The 23,073-nt window shown below is 46.0% G+C and overlaps 1 protein-coding gene across 3 annotated transcripts in view; it reads left to right on the top strand.

The window, feature by feature from the left end:
• The first annotated feature begins 336 nt into the window (after window positions 1–336).
• The window catches only part of lrp4 (low density lipoprotein receptor-related protein 4), a 106,914-nt gene continuing 84,177 nt past the window's right edge, over window positions 337–23,073 (top strand). For all 3 annotated transcript variants that reach the window (XM_070959844.1, XM_070959835.1, XM_070959852.1), the window contains exon 1: window positions 337–647. In XM_070959844.1, coding sequence (XP_070815945.1) covers window positions 587–647 — 61 coding nt within the window. In that variant the 5' untranslated portion in view covers window positions 337–586. The remainder of the gene's footprint in view (window positions 648–23,073) is intronic.

Below are 23,073 nucleotides of genomic sequence, written 5' to 3'. Positions count from 1 at the left end.
GCCTCTATTCAAAAAACGTTGTAATTTAAGAAATGACACAACGAAAGCAGAGATTTTGGACGAGCCGATTTCTTGCGGGATAGGGAGGTACGGAGAGGTATTCGGAAGAAACACAACGTGAAAACGCAAGAAAAGGGGAGGTTTTGTGTTGTTTTTATTTTATATCGAATAACGTTACACATGTTTGTCAGTGTCGCCTATTTTCGCTCAGGTTAGCTTAAAAATACCGCGGTAGACACACTTAGCTCCCCCGTAGCTTGCGTTTGGTACAGCCCACAGCTCCTTTTGGTCGCTCCAGCGTAAAGAACTGGAGCACAACATGTTGGAGACCGTAGGCGAACTGTTCCCCTCAGAGTTAACTTTTTAATCCCGGTTTTGTCGCGTTATCACACACAAGAGGAGGAGGCGGAGGAGGTCGGGGAGAGAAAAGGGGCTAACAAGTCAGTCATGGTATAAGGGCTTGCGTGAAAGCCGGAGCGCCTTCTTGTAACTAAAGCCCGTTGATATTTAACTGAGAGGAGAAGAAGAAGAGGAGGGAAAAGGGAAAAGGGAAGCCCGGAGAAGCGAGAGACGAGCGGGGTACAAGATGCAGCTCGCCGCGGTGCTGTGGGGCTCCCTGGTAACTTTGCTGCTCAGCCAGAGTCCAGGTAAGAAAATGTCCGTTTAGCAAAGCTGCCAAGTGGGGTTGAAACTGCATGTGAGCGTGTTTTGGAGGAGGTGAACGGAGGTGTTTTTGCACCGTCGGAGTATTTTTTTTCTTCTTTTTAAATTCCCTCTTTATCAGCTCCGTGGATTGGTTTGAGCTGCACATGCGGACATTTAAACTGAGCCAAGTTTGTCCGCATTAGAGAGCGCAATTAAGGTGGTCAAAATAGAAGCTGCGGTGGAAACTGTGTCTCAGGGCTCATTTCTGGTTTTAAATCCTGTTTGACAACATGATGAAGTGTTGAAGCGATGATCCGAGCTCTCACATGTGCAGCAGTCCGTTGTATTTCATTGATTTAACTTGTGAAAATGTTGCTTTAAATTGCATATTTTCACTTTTGAGTCTCCATATGTTTTGTAGTTTTAAAGCTTTATTATTTTTAATGTACCCTGTATATATGAATATATCTCCTGTGTGCCAGCTATAGGTCTACATGCTGTTAGATGTATATGAGTGTTAAATTTTGTAGTGCACCGAATTGGGATTATGAGGGTTTATGGAAGATTTTGTAAGCAGTTTTTGGTGTTTCGTGCAGGTGAAGCTGCATGCACCACCATATGAGGGGTAGATGCATGTGTCACACCTCCACACTGAGGCAGTCTCTCCTGGCTGATGTGGGAATAAATACCCCAATTTTAAATGAGTTAGACAGCAGTTTCAAACAGCAGCTTGTGTTAGACGCCGAAAAGCTGAGAATGAGATGTGAAATGTGAGAAAAGAGCATAAGTGATGGATTTTGTGGGGTTTTTTTATGGGTTATATGCTGGAAGTAAGTTCTGTGCAGTCACTTAAAAATGCACTTTTCTCTTGGCATGTGATCCACTGGGTCCTTGAGATTCGGCCGAGATGTTGGTGGATGCAGCCTTTGTTTTTCCAGTTTTTAAAAAAGAAAAGCAAGCCCGCTGCTCTTGGCTGTGATTGCAGGTGAACTGGCTTGTTTGCCTATGATAACCTACATCCTGCCCTCCCACCACCCCCCAAAGTCCTCACGACCCCAACAGCAGTTGTAATAGGTCTGAGCGATTTCCACCACCCCCTTCCTATGTTTTCTCTAACACCTTGTATTTACAACATGTTAGAACAGCCGCTGGAATGCAAGGACCCTACGGAAGCTATTTCTAAACACACACACGCACTGGGCCAAGTGTCACACACACACACCATCATACAGACGGGTGCTGAGCCCTCTGACGGGATATGAGACGCGTTACAAGACACGATAGCAGAAGATTGTCTGTAAACGGGCTGTTCGAACATCAGAAGGAGGCTACTGTAATTGTTACAACTCCTAAATGTCACCAGGAGACCGTCTCCGAAATGTCAGCCAGGTAAGATTTGACGTCCAGCTGAAAACAAAAGCCCCTCTGGATGATCCATATCCTATTTATAGTTGGGTCCTTTATACTCTCAGATGTAGTTATCAAGGTTTTCCTCCGCCTCCCTTCTTTATCTTGGGAGAGGAGGCCGTGCTCTTTTGATTATGGACTTGTTCTGTCATAAAGCAATTAAGTCTGCCGGGGCCTGTATCGTCTCCTAAACACACCGTTGTCTCTTGTGTACGAGTGTGAGCTGCTGCTGCTGCTGTTGGTATTTTCCGCTGTGGCACACAACATATAGATCAAGTCATGCTGGTTTGAAAGGTTAGTGCCTTGTTTTGATGCCGAAGCTGATGATAGACGCTGTTTCTTTCCAATTTTCTGTCAACGATCTTTACGTTTTACCAGGACTTCCAAATATAACATTTTCCCCTCAGAGTTTTATTTTTTGTCAGGGTGGAAAAGCTCCTGAAATAACATTTAAAGCCTCATGTCACACTGACAGTCAGACTCGCACCAACTAATGACATTATTTTGGGGCTGGTGGCTCTTAAAGATGGGATCTCTGACCACAGCTATCCAGTGGTTGGGAAACTCCAGGATGCTCGAAAAACCGACAGACAAATATATCTTTGATGAATTAATGGACTAAATAGCTTGTTTTTTTAAAGTGATATATGAATCTAGCTGTGACATATTAGCTGTTTGTTTTCTTGACTCTTGTAGTGTAAGCTCTACATTGTGGGTGCATGAAAAGAGGAATAAAGGCTATAATTTCCACACTCTGTACAGTGAATGCATGTAAAAAGGCCAGCCACCAGTCCCAGCTCACAGTAGATGACCTGGGGCTACTATTTATTACTCTGTGTGTGCATGTGTGTGTGTGTGTCTCCAACATGTGTGTGAGGTCAAAATGCCTTCCCACCAAGTCTACTGGCCTTGCCATAATGGGCTGAGTTGTACTAATGGCGTGTTGGAGAGTGTGTTAAACAGTTTAATGATGTCGTCTGGGACAGGATGACCCCTCACCCACTCCTGTGATCCCCACTGAACTCTCCTCATTTACTAATCAACTATTGATTGGACTCACAGGTTAACCCTGAATCACTAGTGTTGTTCCACTGAAGGCGTCGCTGCATTTTAGGCCACATTTGTGCTTACAGTAAAGCATAATTGACAGATAGATCCATAATCCGTCGGGGGTGGGATGAAAATTTCATCTTGCATGATGAGCTTTCTCCTGCAGAACTCAGCTGGACTAAACTGAGACAGTGCTGCTGTATGACTCTGAAAGCTGGGCAGCTATCCAAAAAACTCCTTCCTTGAGTGGGGTTGGTTGGCTTTTAGCTGCTGCAGCCAAACAAAGAAGAAGAACAGAATGGGGATGATGAGAGTAAAATACAGGCAAAAGAGGTGGGCTGCAACTTGTGATTATTTACAGCATGAAAAATGTCCACTGCAGTTTCCCAGAGCTCAAGGCTACATCTTGAAATTGCTTATCTTGTCCAACCTAAAGTCCGAAAGTATTCAATTTAAAATGATGCAGAACAGAGAAAGGCGGCCTCTCATCACATTTAGGTTTGGCATCTTTACTTGATAAATATCTGTTCCCAGCAGTGATTTATAGCAGAAGGTCACCTCACCTGAAATGGAGAGTGTCTAACGTCAAAAAATGTGGACACTTTTGATATAAAACATAACCTTCAGTGGAAAAAAAGCAGAGGTATGGAAACTTCACATTGACCGTCTGGTCTGCTTCATACTCTGCTTATACTTTGATCTGATAGTATAGGCTTTATATCTTAATTTGCCTTTAATTTATTCGGGAAAAGTGGATCACATAATATTTGATAAGGCTTATTTTGCTTAATTAAACAAAGATTTTGCTATTGTAAGGTAAGGTATTGAAGAGAATTGCAGGACTTGCATCTGCAGTGGTATAATTTCGAACCATTAAAAGCCGTGGAGATAAACTGCGTCAGGATCTTTTGGTCTCCACCCTGCCTCCTCTGCACAACTATTTTATGAGTACCGAAGGTGCTGTTGCTAAACTTTCTTTTGATCGTCTAATCGGGTAATTGACTAATCATTCCATAATTAGAAGGAGAGCTGAAGCAGTTAAAGGAGGAAAATCCCAGATGTCAGACCTGCAGACAGGAGGAGGAGAAAGCGGATTGGAGAGTGGGGATTTTGGCCTCGTGTGCCCTGCTCTGTGGTTCAAGTTGCTGCTGGCCTTTGTGTCCTTCCCTGCCGCCTGTATGCCGTCCTCGGATTGATTAGTCCGCTGGCGTCGCCCTCCTCATCCTGCACTAACACACGCTCTCAGCAGTGACCCTCTCACAGGACCTGCAGGCGTGGTTTTTGAATGTAAATTTATGACTTCGTCTTGCAAAATAGCTCCAACACCACATTTGATTAAGTGTCCTCAGAGTAATTGTGTTGGTATTAATGGCATTGCAATGTTGATATTACCGAATAACTCAGCCTACAGACGGATTTATTGCACTCTGTGAGTTGTTTTTGGTCCAGATTCCGCTTGGTGCAGATATTTCTCTCCAAAGGGGCAATGTTGCTTCGGAGGATGTGGCCGGGGCTTTCGTCTGCGAAACGGGACTCCTTTGTCCATACTCCTGGCAGGGTTTGATTGTTTTGGCATATATGCACATTTACCTTCCACTCTGGCGACTTTCTTGTCGAGGCTGAAGCTATTTAGGGGCTTCGGGGGGGGGGATGAGGGTGAAAGTTCCATTAATGGATCTAAGAGTGGAGCTGCTGTGTTGGATGGGTGCTTGTGGATCCTGAATGGTTGTGTGTGTGCCCTCTTCTGGTCTAGCTGGTTAGGTTGGTGTCAGCCAGGCTTTGGCTTTCACCAGGGGAAGGCAGACTGGGCCATCTGATACCCCCACTGTGCTTTGTGTGTCTCTGCTGAGGGGATGGAATTGCACCTCCAAGGTAGCAGTGGAGGTAACCTATGATTACTTGATTCAAAGCCCCCCACCCCAACATTCCCATATGGATAAATGTCAGACCTCAAACCCCTTCCCCCCGCCACTCCTCTACTCATGTTCCTCCACCTTCTTATAAATCACCTGGCTCTCTCCCTGCGAGACCGGCCTCCTCTGCAAGAGACCCCCGGGCGGGCTCTTGTCTTTGGGGTCGTGTCCGATTTCAGAACTTGATGCCATTGCCCCGGGGCCCATTTCAATTATGTTCACGGTGCTAAGATATGTCACAGATGTCTGCTTTGAGAGCACACGAGCAAGTAAATAAACAAAGTCAGCCACAGACAGCCCTCGTTGGGAGACCAGAGGTTGACGGTGTAGCAACAGAAATGATCCGTTTGACTATGTTGTGGTGTTTTGCTTTCTCACACTGCAGGGATAATGAGAGACTGCCACCTGTGTGTGTTCGCTCCTTTGTCTTTGACTAAAAGAAAGCCAAAGTGATTAATATGCATCATAACATCTGGTGAGGGGCAACCGATGAAAATTTGCCTTCCAAGCTCACTCTTGGACCATTAAAGCTTTTCTGTCGATTACTCAGCATTGGGTCGGTGGGCAGCTGTGGCTCACGTTGCAGAGGTCACAATTGTAGGCTTGGTGGTTTGATCCCAGCCTCCTTCTGTCCACATGGCGCACAGTCCTGGAGCAAGACACTAAACCCCAAATTGCTCCCAATGGCAGAGCAATTGGTCATCGGCGTGAGGGCAAATGAGACACAATGTGCTCCATCAGTGTGGTTCACTCTCATCTGGAGGTCGTAATACCAGCAACCAGATTTTCATTAAAACGGATGTATTTCCCAAAATTGTCGGCTTGATTTTGCTGAATATTTCTTGCTTGAGTCCCAAATACAGATTCCCATCACTTTTTGACAGTAGAGTTTCTCAGGATCTGAATTTGAAACCTCAGGTAGGGTACAAGTTTGTCAAATGACATCACTGGTACAACAAGAGTACTGTGATACTGCTACTTTCTACTGTTACTGTCAAGTGTTTGTGATATGAAATTCAGGCCACATCACCGCAGAGGTTTGGTATCGAAAGAGACGTTTGTCGTTTTTTAGGCCATGTAGTATGAATCAGAGTTCCTTGGGGGTTGCAGATTATTGGAGACTGTAATAAACTCTGCTTCTCTGTCTCAGCGGGGGTCTGCTGTAGAGGACAGAAAGATAAGCAGGGCTGGAGACTCGCTGTCTGAGCACAACCAGGGGAGGGGGGCAGGGACACAAAGACATTTTGAAGGACACTCACTTGTACAGATCCATAGTAACTCAATTCTTCAGAGGCGTCACTCCTCTCTCGCCGTTGGGGGGGGGCGTTAATGAAATTCTGGAAAATTTGGAAGAAGACGTCAGTGTGAAATGATCGTGGCTTCGGCAGATTTTTGTGATGAAAGGCCTCTTTCCATCCCTGAATGTGGTTTCAGCCATGCATTAAAAATAAGCCACTTATTCTCATGTATTGTCTTGGTAACCAAGACATCATGGGATCCTCTTTGAGGACAAAAGGAGGACATTTGTCCAGTGCCACCGTCTGTATGGGTTCAGTCTTTAGCGACTGGCAGTTTGTGCAGCCATATTTCCAGCGTGTCGAATGGCTGAAGCTGCACAGTGGGCCACACACAGAAGCATATGGTTTGGACATGACCTTTGTCTGTGGCAATAGAAACATCTGAACAATTTTTCAGTGCAAGACAGTTGTCCCCTTGTCATTTCTTGAGGAGGGTGTGTCCAACCAGTTTTGGATATGAATGACCTCAGAAAGTTTCATTTTTGATAGACAGAATTTTGCCATTTATATCCCCCTTTGGATAATCGTTGCTTAACTGATGAAACTCCACAGATGAAACTTTTTTTTTTGTATTGCGGAGCAGTTACATCATGAATTTGATCATCAAAATTTCTCCAGGATGTTTTTTATTTGTGAAGGTTGGGAGTAAATGCACGAGGAATGAGGAAAGCTTTTAGAAAAGTTGGAAATAGGGTCATATTCTACTTTTTTGTTATTATTGTCAGCAAATCCCATGAAAAGATCGAAACCAACCAACCGCACTGAACAGTCCGAAGCTCCGAAACTTCATTCATAACTTTGAATTGTAAATCAGCATTCCGGAGTCACGCTGGATTCTGCTCTGATCCGGAGTCAGTTACCTGTGGGACAAAAGCTCAGAGTTTATCTTTTGTGCCATTAAAAAGTGGATTTATCTTCACCTCCATCTGCAGCAGCGAGCCGTGAAGGTGCCGACCTGCGCTGTAATTCTCTCTTACTGGAAGGGAAATGTACTTTACTTCATGAGCGTGCAGAGGAGAGGGGGGAGAAGAGGCTAGAATGAAATGGCTGAAAGAAGGCCAAACTGAATGTACAGTGTTCAGGCAGTATGGTCGAGTAAACACAAACGATCCCACGGTCAGACTTCGCCTTTTTTGTTGTCACCAGATACTCACTAGGGCACCAAATGTGTTAATCTCTGCTGAAAATAGTCCCCAACAAGTGCTGTTTGAGTAATGTTTGCTAAGAACTACAATACCCAGCTGCTTATAGGATATAAATAACCACAGAGACAGAGACAGACAGGCCTCCTCACTAGGTGGACATGGCCTCGTTCACTATGTGCAGCTCATGGACTTAGTGTGTGTATGTGTGTGCGCGCCGTTTTTTTGTTTCTCTACAATGTTCATCTTCAGCCCTTTAAATGACGCACGCTTTCTTACTTTCCATTATTACTTGTCATGTCTTTCTCAATGGAAATACGTGTTTTAAGTGTTAAACACTCGCTTCCTGTACTGTGGGCTTTAAACAGTTTATAGCTTGCTCCTTCTTCCTTCAGCTTCAGTTCACAACAGTTAAAATCATGGCAGAAAAAAGGCATCAAGACACTCACAGAGACCTTTCAGGCCACATATGTGGGATGTTTAACTCTTCCTCTGTTCATGCATAAGTTCCAGACAGTTACAGTGACACGGAGGCGATAGCATTGGCAGGCGAATCGCGTATTTTGCACATTTGTCGTGACTTTATTGTGGCTCTGGGTCACCGTTGGAGTCCACTGTGATTCCAAGCTGTCTACAAGTGCCAGAGTAAGCTGCAAACTTTTCAGAGCGACGTTTCAAACCAACGGGAGGTGAGTTCTTGATACTCATAACCATATTTTCCAGGTGTTTTTCAGTTTTTGCCACACAGCTGCCTTTACGCTCACGTGGGGCGGCTTTCCTGATCATATCTCTGCTCCTCTCATGCAGAGCATCTTAAACTCTTCCAGGTTGCTTATGGTCACCATCTTTAACCGCCCTGCCCACCCTCTGTGTTCACCAGTGGAGGTCCTTCAGATGGGGGCCTGCAGCTGCCTCGTAGATCACGTCCAAAAGGCGCTCCTCGCCTTCTTCAGCATGCCTGTATGCAGGCATGCAGGCAACAGCCTGTTCAGCCATATGATCAGGAACAAACACTCCCACCTCCCAGCTCAAGCTTCAGATAAGATTAGAGTGTGATATGATTCGAGTGAGACCCCCCACACACACCTAACTCAGTAGACTTTCTCCCAAACACACACTGGTGAGTGTTCGATCCTGTAACATGTCACCAAATCCTGCCAAGCTAATGGACTTAAGGTGGATGAATTCACAGATAAATGGGAAGCTTTGAATAGACCTAATCAACTTCTCCATTTTACACCTAATCTGCAGAGCTGTGTTCATGAATTGAATAACACTGATTGCTATATTAGGAGGCAAAGACATCTGATGCCTGATGACTGATTAATGTTCGGTAATGTCCACCATTTTCATCTGAGTCTGATGTTTTGCTGCTGTCCACCCGCCAGCTGACGTTGATGTGTCACTCAGCCGTGTAGAAAAACAGCTGAATGGACTTGGGTGACTTTTTGATCACGCTTTGTATAGCATGAGCACATGGAGTATCAGTGTCGCTGTGCCCTCCACACCTCCCTCAGACTCTGCGACTGCAGGGAAGCACCTGCTACGGATCTGATGTCCGTCTAGCTGTTGAAACCAGCGGGAGGCGCGCTGCAGCACCTATGGAACTGAGATCACATCCAGAGAAATCTCAGATCAAATCTCACAAAAACCAGCTTTAATGTGACGTCAGCTTCAGGCGGAGTCAGCGGCTGTCGAATGACACTTTTTCTGTCAGTAAATGACTAACTTGTAGATCATTTCAGCGATACTAAAAATACAGATACTCACAACAAACAGGGGCTCAATAGAAGAAATGCTCACAAAGACAAAAATAAACAGCATGATTGAAAAGACTGTTGCCAATTGTTGATGCGCCTGCTGATTTTGAAGTAATTATTTATTGGCTGGTGGGGCACGATGCACTTACGAACTGGAATAACATCCTAATTATTGTGCTGTTAAGAAGACGAAGAACAAAACCTGTTTCCACAGTGATCCCAGATTCATGATAACAGAAATTGGGACGTAACATCAGCACAGGTGAAGCTGAGATGTACAGTAAGGCTGACGTAAATGCTTCGAAGCTTCTGTTGTTGCCCCGGTAATCGATGTTGTCGTCTAATTAATCTCAAAACCTGCACTCAGATATTCAAGGGTAATTCTCACTGAGAAGCCCCCAAAATGGTATCCGGGCCCCAGTGTACAATCACTCCACTTTTACAGCAATTATCTCCAAGTTTAGCTCGTGTACACACACACCTACGCGCACACAGGCAGCTGACACCTCCTCGGGGCTCGTCTGATCTCAGAGTGCCTTTGCCTTTCTAGAGTGACATCTTTCACCGTTGTCCCCTCGATACCGACGCAGAGTGACGTCACCTGAAAGAGCGAGAGCCGAAACCTGACTCCAGACACACACACTAACAAACACACACACAATGCTTGACCTGAGAGAGTGCGCTTGCCTCACAGCTAGCGCAGGTGAAGCACTGCACCTGTGTAAGTCATACTTAAAGGGAGGGGGAGGGGAGCATTTCTCCCACATCTTCCTTCATGCCTGTGCTGTGTCTTTACACCCCCCCCCCTTTCTTCTTCACCATTTTCTTTCAACGGACCCTTACCCTACAGGCACTTAATCAGCCCGGCTTGTGATGAAGGGAATGGAGGTGGTAGTTGCGGAGGTGGTGAGGGTCTTTATTATACAAACAGTAAAGGGCTTTGGAGGCCCCATTGAGGTCTGGAGCCGGAATGGGGACGCGACTGAAAGCGCTGCACTCCCTAATGAACTCGAGTGGCCCATAGAAGCGAGGCCTTTTCACAGAAGCCAAGGAGGACAAAGTGTCAAAACAAGCCCAGCCCCTCTTCGTTCACAGGGGCTAAACGCCGCCTTTTGACTCTGTGGAGTGTGGGCATCTGAAGGGGAGGCCATGAGGAGAAAGCAGGGGGAGGCAGAATGTACTTGTTAAAACAATGGCCTCTTAAATCAAGCACCCCTCCTTGCCTCTCTTCTTCTCCTTAGCTCCTCAGCTCCCGCCTCTCTAACCCCCTCCTTGTATAGCCTCGACTTCCAATTAGACCTACTCTTGCACAAGCAGTTGAAAGCCCCGTATATCGCAGGGGCCTCAAAGGAGAGGCTTTGGAGTTGCGTCTCTGTAGCAGTGTTGCCTCTATGGAAGGTCTTAGTATTCAGAGGAGAGCCCTGTTTGGGCTCCTAAAAGCACTCAATCTGCCACTGGGGACTTGTGTACCATCATGTCCCCTCTGTTCACCGCCTCTACTCTCCCTTCTTCCCTCTTTCTGAGCCACTCCACCCCCTCCATTCCTTGTCTCCCTCTCTCCGTCCCACCCTCGGCCAAAACTCTTTCTTCAGTTTGTGACCCCTCCGTTGCTCCTCCATGCTTGGCTGCTCGCGGGGCCGGGACGGGAGCCGTGCACGGCCGGGGCCCGAGCGCTTGCTGCCTCCCTCCCCTTAGTTGTTTAGCCATGGATGAAAAGCGGAGACAAATATGTCTGTGGTTCAAAGTCCATCCCGGCAATTACAGTGACTGATTAAAGAGTTGGCCTACACAGGCAGCTATGTATAATACTACAACTCCCACTCAGTGTTTCATAACAGCACCTTCAGAATAGAACTGAGCTCAGCAGCGCCTGATAAGGGCCCATGGCTGGCTGAGTCCACTGTTTACGGCACAGTGATTGAGAGCTGGTGCCATGAAAGAGGCCACCATTGTTTTATGGCCAGAGTTTATAATAAGCGGAGCAGACAGTGTTGTTAATTTGTTCATGTGCATTAAGTGGACAAACAGGCCAGAGAAGGAAAAACTGCAGTGAGGAAAAACAGCTGGGGATCGATGGCTCGAGCGGTGCCACGGCAATCAATCGTTTCTCCAAAGAGTGTTATGACATTTTGAATTGCATGCGTTTTTGGACGTGCATCACAAAGTAGTCAGACATTGCTACAATGGGAATTTAGTGGCATTTTATGTGCTTAAAGAATAATTGATGAACTGCAAAAAAAAATTAGATTGATCAACAGGAAGTTTCTTCGCTAGCCTGGACTGACCAGGATGGTGTCTTCAACACAAAGTGTGAAATGCATGTGTGTTTTTCCCGCCGAACAACCACATCAGACTCGCAGTGCTGTAGCTCTGCGCTACGAACAAAAGCTGTATTGTTTGGTGTTGTTTATCTGCAAAGTTGTACGTAGATGTTTGACTTACCTTGGACTTCCCTTTCATTATCACATGCACAAATGGCCTTAAATGCAGGGACTGTGATTACAACAAGGGGCCATTTCAAATGTCAGTGTAAACATAAGAAATGTTTTCAAGATTGAGCCTCTTGAACTCCTCAAAGACCTGCTGTACTCACTGTATAGCTGCAACTTCGAAGAAGTATGGAACTGATTCTGCTGTTTGTTGGGAAAAAAACCTGTGCTTGCAAAGTTGATTGATTAGGTCTTGGATTTCTGCCATTATAATTATCTTTTTGTCCCGTTACTGTAATTGTGTGTTCAGGGTTCAAGGAAATGTGTAATATACAGCAATATAGTATTAATGTGTTACATTGTTGGAAAATAAAACCCAAAAAACAACATCACAGCGAACATTGTATATTGTGCCTCAGCGTACAAGTGAGAGCAAAACAAAGGGTTTATCATCTTCTGGTGCATTCAGTGTCTCAGACGTCTCTAGACGTCAGCGTGTAAGTGAGGGCGATTTCAAAAACGTCTTAAAAACATGATCAAGAAGCCGTCAACTTGCTGGGAGGAAGAAAAGAGAAAGAAGAGGAAAAGAGGATGAAAAATGAGTGATGCAGTGTTATCGTGACTTTGCCTGAGGATTGTAGTAGCCACTCCCGGGGGCCAGAGTTAGCCTTTATGCCTTGGAGCGAAACTACGGGAAGATAATAACAATAACAACAGCAAACCCTCCACCAGAACCAGGGGAACCATCTGCCTGGACTGAAGTGAACTTAAGCGGGCTGTAATGATACTCTGCTGAGAGTCGGCACTAATTGGGTCAGCATGATTTTCCACTTTTGTTGCTAGGTGGTTGATCTATGGGGCTTCTATTCTGAGAAGCGCCTACTTAAGTTATTGTATCGGCCATCAAGAGACAAATCCATCTATGTTGGGCAAAGTCCATCGTCTCACATCGTCCTCATTTTCATTTAGCCCACATTTATTTTAGAGAGCTTGCTCCAAATCACAGTCATGGCCCAAAATGGGCTCTCTCAAAGGCTAGTTCCACTTCTTTTGTGATTTTTGCGTATAAATGGCATTTAACTGGGAGGCCTTGGCCTTGAGTGTCTGCTTTCTATCGTTGTCACAGATGGCAGGGACACCACAAGCCCATATGGAGAAAACTAAAGACGGGCACTCTGGATTGTGGGCCACTCGGTAACAGGCAAGAGGCTCTGTGGTTTTCCTAAAGCAAATCAGTACAGTATGTCTGCATTTTTACCCGTGAAGACGTAGTTTAGCAGTAAAGCTTTGACCTGAGCGGAGGCTAAACTTCTTGAAGGCATATGGGACATGTCAGACTGTCTTGTCACACAGAATTTGATTAATGCTGTTTTTCGCTCTTGCTCAGATTGGACAAAGAGAGAAATTTTGAGCATCAGGCAGACCAAAGGCCCTTAAATAGCTTTGCATTGGTGGCAGATGCTGAGTGTGTTGATTGCTCCTAAGTTATGAGGTGATTGTGGATAGAGCAGGCAGAGATGTTTTTTGTCCAGACCTGGAAAAGCGGTGCTGGTTACAGATCCTGTCCAGGTGTTAGCCTGGGAGGGAGAGGAAATCTGGGGCACAGTTAAATCAGAGCCAGGCCTGGACCCAGCCCTGTAGGCTAGAGCAGCATGCTGGGGTTGGACTGAGCTATTGACTATGAACTCTGGTCAGTGTCCAAACCGGCCTGTTCATTTGCACTCTGTCACCGTAACTTGATGGCTTCAGTTTCATTACATTAGAGCCAAACTGTTTGCAGCAGTAAATGTGAACAGATCACTTTCCACTTGCAGATTAATTAGTTGTGCATTTTAAAGTGTTGTTGCACATGTGATAATTCAAATGAATGTGCTACATAAAGGCATGCATAAATGAAAATCCAATTTACTTCTTGAATCCAGCTAGGATGAGCGAATTGGACAGGGGGCTTGTCAGATGCACCGTTGTCAAACAGGGGTTAGGATGGCCAGAAGATTGATTGATGTGGAGCGAGCTGGGCGTCTGTCAGTTTTGATGGACCTTGATAATATGAAACGGAGCGAATGTTTTGGCGAGAGAAAGTCAGATTGCAGGGTGAATATTGATAGGGCTGGCCATCCAATGGCGCTGTTTTCATGGCACCTGCCGAATTACATCGATACTTATAAGTATTGAAAAATGCCTTCTCATTCGGCTTCAAGTTTGGATATTTGAGGGGTAAATCTCATCAGCGTCAGTGAGCCAATAAGCATCAACATGCATGTACCAAGATCTAACAATAATAATGCTGGTGAATGGCTGTGTAACATGTAGAGGCATGCAGGAAATACACTGTGTTACGCCCAGAGAGAGGTGCAGTCTGAGGATTTGACCATCTAACCAGCCTGTTTGCTGTTGGATTGGTAATTGCCTGTTACACCGGCCTGTGTCTGTGGCCTTCTTTAAGGTTCAACCTACAAGTCTAAGGATAATATATACTGTACTAACTGCCACCTTTCTGGAGGTATCTTACATAGGGCACACTTAGAAATACCTCTTTACAGTGTCAATCAGTGGCCTGTCCTCCTGCAGGCTACTTTGGATGCTCAATTGATTGCTGTAACCTTGGCAGCCGGCAGGGAGGCAGGGACACACTTTAGCGCAGTGTTCATAAAACACAGTCGCTTCTGAAATTGCTCATTTAATAGGGATGCTGTGCGGCCTCTTGCTCGTTTAAGAGAACAGCTGAAAGCAGATTTCAAGGTTTTTTACTCTACCTCTTGCCCTTCCTCTCACTGGTGAGGTATTAATTTTATGTCCACATTTAGACTAGCCTTTAGGGTCATGGTAAGGCTCAGGAGCATGTGGCTTTCTTTACTATCTCACTGAATGTGTGGTTTGAGAAAACTGGTACGCTTGCTATAATAAATTCTGGTCGTAGCTCAGTACAGTCTGCAGCTGTACTGTACTTCACCACTGCTGTCCAAGTAGAGGGATGAGTTTTAGTTTCAGAGGAAAGAAAGGTCACAGCTCCAGGCTTCAGGGTATCAGAGGTGTCTCCGTCCTGCTCTTAAGTGCAGTCCTTCATGGTAAATCCTTGACAGGTGCCCCAGCTTAATGTAAATCTCTTCCATGCTACATGCATTTGCGTCTGCTGTATATGTTTTCACGTTGTGGGTGTGTGTGTGTATGTGAGACAGGTGCCAGGGTGCAGCCAAGTTGACCGGCAGTTGGAGCAGCGGGCTGAAATAAAAAAGGTTCAGCTGGCGCCTGGCGCCCATAGTGCTCTGGTGCTCTGCTCAGATATGTGCCTCTGGCAGCGTGCCACAAACACACACACACACACACACACACACACACACACACACACACACACACACACACACACACACCAACCAGGAACCGCTCGCTAACCCTGTTGATTGTGACAAATACACACATTTGCTTCCAAACAATCACACACACATCTTCCTCTTCTGATTTTCTTCCTCCCTGCTGCCACACCTGAAGCTGGCACCCCCAGCACTGCTGTCACCCCTGGGGGCTCAGGTAGGCACCGTCATCAAGCTGAGTGGTGCCAGCCTGTTTTATAATTGGATTTAGTGTTGGCACTCTTCCGTTCCCCCAGCCGGATAGCATTGATTTATGAGGGAGGCCTGGGAGACTGTATGACCGAGTCCGACAAGCATCAACCCACACTGAAGGCTTCACTTCTGCTGTTAGCGTCTCCTCTGTCACCGAGCTGAGCGGCGCCGTGAATATCTGGAAATGCACTTACTACTAATTTAGATTGGTGTGCGTGATATCATTTTATTACTTCTCCTTATCTGTTAAGCTGATTAAAAGTCAGTCGCAGTCGGTCTGCTGTTATTGTTTTTCTGACCAGCAGGAGAACTGGCTTTGGGATTTACGGGACGGCTCGTTTTTGTAGCTTGCGTGTTGGTCTCATCAATACAGCTGATAGCATTGGATCAATTTTTAATCCGGTATCAAACCTGCTTATCAAATTAGAATCTTTTCAAATCCTGTATCAAATCTATTTAGGTTTAGTTTTCAAAGGATTTAAAGGAACCAAAGTTAAAGAACTGAAACGGGAAAAACAAACATTCATTATATTACAAATGTGCCACCAGAATTTAACCCATGCCATCAATCCAGGCTCTGCTAGAAGACTGGATGCCACAGAGGCTCTCACTTGTGCTCCTCCTGTTACTGTAAACCCCCCCAGTCTTTCTCAAGTGTAGAGTGTCAGCGTCCAGATTCCTCCCCCTCCTGCCTCAGGGGTTTCTGGTAATGGCTATTCTTGGCGGAGGGGTATGCTGGTTCGCTACTGCACGCCTTCACCCCTTCCCCACGATGACCCTTTCCCCCGTGTCACGTGACCTATCGCCCTTCAGAGGAGGACGCGGAGGTTATGTGCCTCCAGGACTCACAAACACTGACAGTCTGACCACTTAAGCAGCATAGAAGCAGCCCTGGAATGCAAACAGATGCTCCCATTACCCTTGAACTGCCTCCGACCTCGTTTTGTGTTCAGGAAGGGAGTGACGGTCAGGATAATGGGTGGACGCTGTACCTGTCATCCACCTTCTGGAGCAGTTTCTCCGGAGAGCAACTTGGGCGTGAAATGCCCTTCATCTCGTTCAGTGTAGAATGAGGTCTATTCTGTAACATCAGTTTTTGATAGGATCAGATAGAGCTACTGAGCGTGTGAAATATCCTGGAGGTATGCTGTGATATTTTGGTACATCATAACTACACTCCAGCTGATCACAAATACTCGTAGATAAAAAGTTGTCTATACAGAGAACTGATGCTGTAGACAGCGGCCTCCAAGGCGCAGAAGTGTCTCACTCTGACATCAACTGTATTTTGTTACTGCCATAGTTTTTATGTCTGTGGCCTGTGAGGATGCTGGTCCCTGAACAGAAGACTGAGCTTCCCACTGGCAGGGCACATGACGACATGCACATATACTGCAGTTCTCTACACCGTGACCCTCTCAGTGATGTCAACCCTAAAAGAAATACCGAGCCTCTTCCAGTTGTGAGTCACATGATGGGAGGAAGCTTTGAGATAAAACTGAGACAATGTCAAGGCAACATCAAGTGCTGACCTCGTGTTCCTGATCAGTCAGATGGCTCAGGACTCGCTGTTCTGCAACAGAGCCACCATTCAGTGCAGCGACAGACTGGCTAACCCAGTCACTCCCGACACAACCGCTGCTCCTGCAGCTCAAAGACAAACACATGATGCACTTTTGAACCGTCCTAATTCACTCCGATCCACTTAAAACGTGCACCATCACACAAAGAGCATGAACTCAGTTATTTCAAATGTGGTACTATGCCCAAATGTACTTACTCTGTATTTTTGTTAATGTCACGAAGATCATAAAAACCTCATTCTGATTTTTTTTTAACACTGGGCACCATAGTTTTAGCAAACTTTACTTGAAGTGTTGCATTTGTTAAAGGAAAAATTATTTCCACCCTCTGATACACAACTATGATTGTATGACTTTATGTTGAACTGCTTATTTTCCTTCAAAGTGTTGTAATTGATGTCTTTCTGTTTACCCACAGAAAGACATGGTTTTGTTTTCAGTCTGCCTCATCTACTACTTAAGTTTATGGTTTTCTGAATTTCCCTGCAGGGCTTTTCGAAAGCTCCCAGAGAAGAGGCCTGAACATGCTGCATTCAGATATACTTTTCATGTCTTCTCAGAGAGAACAATACCAGCAGTGATTGCGATGATGGCATAGAAAGAGCAATTTTTCAATTCAAGAAATAAGTCTCATCAACCCCCATTCAAAATGCAGCATGTCTTATTGTGTTGCTCTCTGGTCTTTTTAAATGTTGGTGGAGAAGCTGGTGAACAGTGTCTAAAAATACTGTAAAAATCAGCAAAATAGAGTCAGAAGGTCACTTTGCTCGTCGTTATTTTCCAAGTGTTTTTTCTTGAAGGCAGAGGATGAAGCCAAATAATCGAGAAATCTTTCAGCCCCATCGCACACATCAACGCTTCCTCTCGGTGCTTTATTGTTTTGAGCGCCTTCGCTTGACAGTTTTTGAGCTATTTATTTTTCAGTAGGTGAGCTGAAATCAAGCCATGCTACAGAAAGGCAGCGTGGATCATCAAGAACAACAAAGAGCAGTGACGAGTGTTGAAACTGTTCACTTCAGCTGAGGTCGAGTGGGCTTATTTTCACATGAAAGCTACTACATCATTCATTATGCTTCACATTCTGTATTGAAATAGCTTTTCTTTCTCTAAAGACAAGTATAGTGCTGCTGTTAAAGGCAGCAGCTCGGGATCTCTCTGCCAGCGCTGAGTCACGGGCGACTTAATGGTGTTGTGCCCTGTTTACTGTGTTTACAATGTCCTTGCAGATATTTCCATTCCTCTGGGAGGGAGAAGCGCTTCTTATCTGCAAAGCGATGGCACCAGAAAAGGGAGAGAGAGAGAGAGCGAGACAGAGAGAAGCAGGCTGAGCGCGGAAGGGGGAGAACATCAAAAGAAAGAGATGCTAAATATACTCATCCCATTTTTGGCTCTACATGTGCATCTATATCTCGCTGTGTGGGCTTCACGAGAGGAAGCCGAACCGTCAACGTGTAACTGAGTCGCTCTGCTGAGAGGTTCTCGACACAGAGACGTTCCCGTCGTAAGATGCCATCGCCGTAGGAATTGATTGATAATTCAGTGTCGGATTTGACCTGCTGATAGCAGCGCTGCGACAAAAGCTGGATACATTATCAGGCCATGTTGTGCCTTAGATATGTACCTCAAAGTAATCATGTTTAAAGTATTTCATTCACTTTGTAACGTAGAGGAAAGTAAGGACAGGTGTTGAGTTAGAGTTGCAAAGATTAATTGATTAGTTGGCAACTGTTAAATAAATTGTGTCTTGGGGTTGTTTGTTTTCTTTAATAAGGTATCGAAACAACTTCAGTCACAAAACTTAAATTCACGCATTTCTACATTTACCTATATGTCCAGTATTACTGAAAAGGTAAAAGGTTATTGAGGCTCTCATATGTTGTCTTAATTTAGGAACAGAAACATGCAGGAGAAAGCAGTCAAGCCGACCAATCACAGCTCGTAGTTTCCACCTGGTATCTGTCATAACACGCAGTTTTCAAGGAGCGGCATGTCAGTTGTGCACCCCACGGCGCAGCGCCTCAGGCTAAATGTTCAAGCTACCCTGCAACACTGTCATCCTATGACTCGCAAGTCTAAATTCAGCTTTAAAGATGCCTCTCAGTGATGAGAGGTCCGACTGTCAAGATGTGGCTTCTGTGAAGAGACGATGGACCTCAAACCCCTGAAGGGGACGAGCAAATGGAAAGGTGAAGGAAGGGGAAGAGTAATTCTGCCTCACCCATGAATCAAAACACTTATTCAGTGTTTCTTTCTCATCCAGCCTCTTCATTACTTCCTTATCCATCACACACACCCATCTCTATATCATACTGTTGACTTTGCCAAAGGCTTATCTGAACTATTGCCAAACACCAGCCCTTTGTGTATCACCCTTGCAGGGACACTGGGACAGCACCATTGATAAAGTTGCATGAATGTTATCTGCCATGCTGGACTTTGGATTGAACAATTTTAGGAGCAGTTGGCACTGCGAGGAACAAGACTGGAGGTTTGCCAGATTCTCCCTTCCTCAGTCAAGTCTGGCTGTCTGGTCCTTGATGTAACCTTGACTGCGCTGGAGATCGTTGCACAAGACATGACCAGCACGCTAGACGGTCATGCCCAAACAAGAGCCTCCGTCTCGAGTCTGGCCTTACCTCATGGCTTCAGAGGCTTGCATGCTGACCCGTGGAGCTGTGAAGACTGATAGCTGATGCACAGAGAGAGTCGAGGGCAGGGGGTGGGGAAAGGCTGAGGATCGAGACCTCGATTTGCATTCAGCATGTTGTGTTTTTTGTCAGATTTGATCCGATACGCCGGAATTATCATACACGCTTCCCATAGCAGCGCCTCATCTAGTTTGGCTCCGTTTTTTGCTATTTGAAAAAAACAAAAACAAAGGGTGCCCGTGGCAGTTTCTTCCTTTGTTGTTTGTGAGCACAGCCAGCTGTTTTTAGACGTTCTTTGCCTCCGCCTGTAGTCCCGTCAGAGGCCTGTTTTTTCCCTCAGCTGTGAACGTCCTGTGTGCTGCTGGCTGGGGGGCTCTCAGATCTTTAGAGGTTGACCTCTCCAAAACGCTGGGCTGGACTTGAACACAGTTGTGGTCATTGTGCTGTTAGTTAATGATTCTGCCCCTCCATTTTCACCCTCAGTCTCCTTCAGTTCCGCTGCCTCCTTTATAGAGTCAGGAAATGGCTGCCCCGAATGGACGTAACTTCCAGGTCAGTGGACTTGGGGTGAGGGGTCACGCTTGGGTTGAGGCAGCCATAAATTGGATGACCGGGCATCTTTTTTTGTGCTGCTTGATGAATTCGGAAACCTTTCATCGTCAGCTCGCACAGAAACACATCCGCAGATGTGAGTGGCACGTGCATGAAAATACCCCTGAACGTGGGTTTGTTAGAGATGAGAAAACACGTGCGCCCAGCTCTCCACGTCTGCTCTATGCTGAGCTCTTTGTTGGTTTTCTCTCCTCTACTATCCTCTGCCGTCTTCCCACTGTTCGAGCTTTTTTCCTGCTCACTTCTTTCTTCACTCTCTCCTTCTATTCGGCTCATTGCTAAGCAACAATGACAGCCGTGACAGATCTGTGCTTTGGCTCACACGGTGTCACATCTGACTTTAGCCAACCCCCTCCCACATAAACACACATACACATGCTATACAACCAAGTACCCTGCTGGTCTGCGGTTTATGATACTGAACCCCACCCCCTCTCAAAATGGCTCCCCTGGTCAGCACCCCCTCACTGAGGTGACAGGAGGGAAGCGTCCAGCTGGATGGAACTGTTGTGTTCCTCTCCTGAGGGCTTTGATCCTTTGCCCTTCATCCCCCAAATCAGCGCCTGCCCTGCCAGCCTGGAGAGGGGGCTGGGTCGCTCCTTGATTTAGCACTGTTTCCCCAGCCCATGGGGAGGGAGGCCCAAGGAAGCAAGGAGTGTTGGAGAGGTATGATACTGTGCGGGGCTGTGCGACAGCTGTGACAAGGTGGAGGCCTTTTCTCTGGATTGGCAGCCCCCTGCGCCCCACCCATCTAGCCTTAACTTCCCCCTGACCAGCGCTCACTCGCAGCTTTCCTCAGCTCCACAGCGCAGACGCATTGTCTCTAAGCCCCTGCTCGTCTCTGGGGAGCTGAGGGAAAAGGCTGAGGCTCCCTCGCTCTCCCCTCCCTTGGTACCCCCTGATCCCGGCCCCATTTTTTAAGGCTTTAAGACTGACCTGTCAGCCACTCTCTCTTCCCCAGAGTCAATGTGGCCCGGCCCCCTCAAAGACCCATCGGCATCGGCCTTCTGTTTGAACAGGCCCCACCAAAAGACCCCTTGTGCTGCCCTTTGTGCGCCCATAAATAAGATCAGAGTTAAAGTCCCTGTGCTCTTGTGTCCAGAGACGGGCCCTGTGGGCCTCGAGGACTAATGCCGCTTGGCAGGCCTATCGATCACAGAGCTTCTCCCAGAACGATGACCAGCTCTGCCACTGCCCTGATGCCGAGCCTACAATATGGAGCTTATAGATGTACGCAGTTGTAGCAGGTTGCTCAATCACATATTAACCAAGTTTGGGTGATATGATAGTACTTGGAAACAGGAGATAGTTATGGATAGTTATTATCAGATTTTCATTAAAATTCCCAGAATTTACAGATTTACCTTATCAGTGATGTATTTATATTTTGAAGGTCTTATTTCAAATACCTAGATAGAAGATTTTAACCACATAGCCCACACTACATTACACTTCACATTAGCAGATTGCACTGATGGCAACACTCATTCCCTTCTGACTCTGGCTCATTCTTTTCTTTCTTTTCTTATCTGACACCACTTTCAGCTGAACCCTGGCCAGACCATCAAGCCCATCAAATCTCAGTGTACCCCGCAGCCTCTGCCCTGTCCAGGAAGCTGTCTAGGGAGTCTAAATCAGCCCAGATTTATAGCAGGCTTTGGCTGGAGCAGAGCTCTGCTTAAACAATCGTCTGTCTTGTAACTTAAGAGGCAAATAAAAAAAGAGATGGTCTGCTGTCCCAGCGTCTGGATGAGATGTCCCAGACCTGGAGGCCACCATGTGTACGATGAGGAAAAACGTGACCAATGCCGTAAAACTCTGGTCTCCGTGACAAGGAAGATGGAAGGAACTTGAAGGCTGAATAGAATAACAAAAAGACTAAAGTTAAATGTCCAGTGGATGCAAAGAGCAGGAGAAGAAAGGCCAATGGGTTGCAAAGAGAGGAAGGAAACAGGTTATCAAGACAAGCCATTACGAGTGGATTAGGTTAGGGGAAGCTGAGCTTTAACAACAAACCGGATTACCCAGTATCACTGGAAGCTCAGTTAACTGTGCTTAAAGACGCCTGAGCCTGCAGCTGGATGGAGAGAAGCTTATAGTTAGCCAGCTGAAGAACATGATGAGTCTGGATATTTCCCTCCATGGCTGGATGGTAGTCAAGTCCAAGTCAAGAGAGACGTAATGACAGTGTTGTAAAATACTTCCAGCTTTGGAGTGCTGTTTATTTCCCGCTTTATCCTCAACTTTGTGGCTCAGCACTAGAGCTTAAAAAGTCAAATCATCTACAGGTTTGCAAAGAGGGATCACGCATAGAAATCAGACATTCATGTACATGCACATGTTGTACACAGAGAAAGACAACTGTCCAGCATGATGTCACAAGGTATCGTATGTCCTGGGGCGAGAGGCAGCTTGCTCCGGGTCCAAATCCCTCTGTCATGACGATTACATGCGTGTCCATGCGTCTGGAGCCACTGGCCCACCTGTTCTCATTCCTTCATCATCAAAAACAGACAGGGAGCCCGGCATGGGGTAGATGGGGACAATAGGTCACCGCTGTTTTGAGGTTTTACAGTCTTGCAGCCTTATGGTTTTACTGTGTAGCACATTTTGGGTTCAGCAACAGTGCCATGGATGTCAAAATGTTTGAGCTTTTTTAAAACAACTTGGCAAAATTATGGCCAGATGTCAGAAAGTCACAATAATAATACATCTGTTTATACAGCACAATTATACAGCACGCAACAGTAAAGAGTGCTGTAATTCTTTTAGTTTGAAGTAGGATGGAGGATTAGAAAGTACTTAAAATGTGGTTTAAAGTGAAGGTTATTAAAATGAGAAAAAGTACAAGATGCTATCGTAGAAAGAAGAAGAAGAAACGTACTTTTATTTATCACATCACACAGTTGCACTCACCATGCTTCTCGTGAAATTATTTCTCCGCGTTTGACCCATCCTTGGTCCGTCCTTCCTCCGCGGCAGACCAGGAGCGGTGGGCTGCCAGCCGACAGCGGCGCCCGGGG

This window comes from Chaetodon trifascialis, chromosome 1 (assembly GCF_039877785.1).
Source record: "Chaetodon trifascialis isolate fChaTrf1 chromosome 1, fChaTrf1.hap1, whole genome shotgun sequence".
NCBI lineage: Eukaryota > Metazoa > Chordata > Actinopteri > Chaetodontiformes > Chaetodontidae > Chaetodon > Chaetodon trifascialis.
Note: the sequence above shows the minus strand (reverse complement) of the source record. Positions and strands in the feature narration are given on the sequence as shown.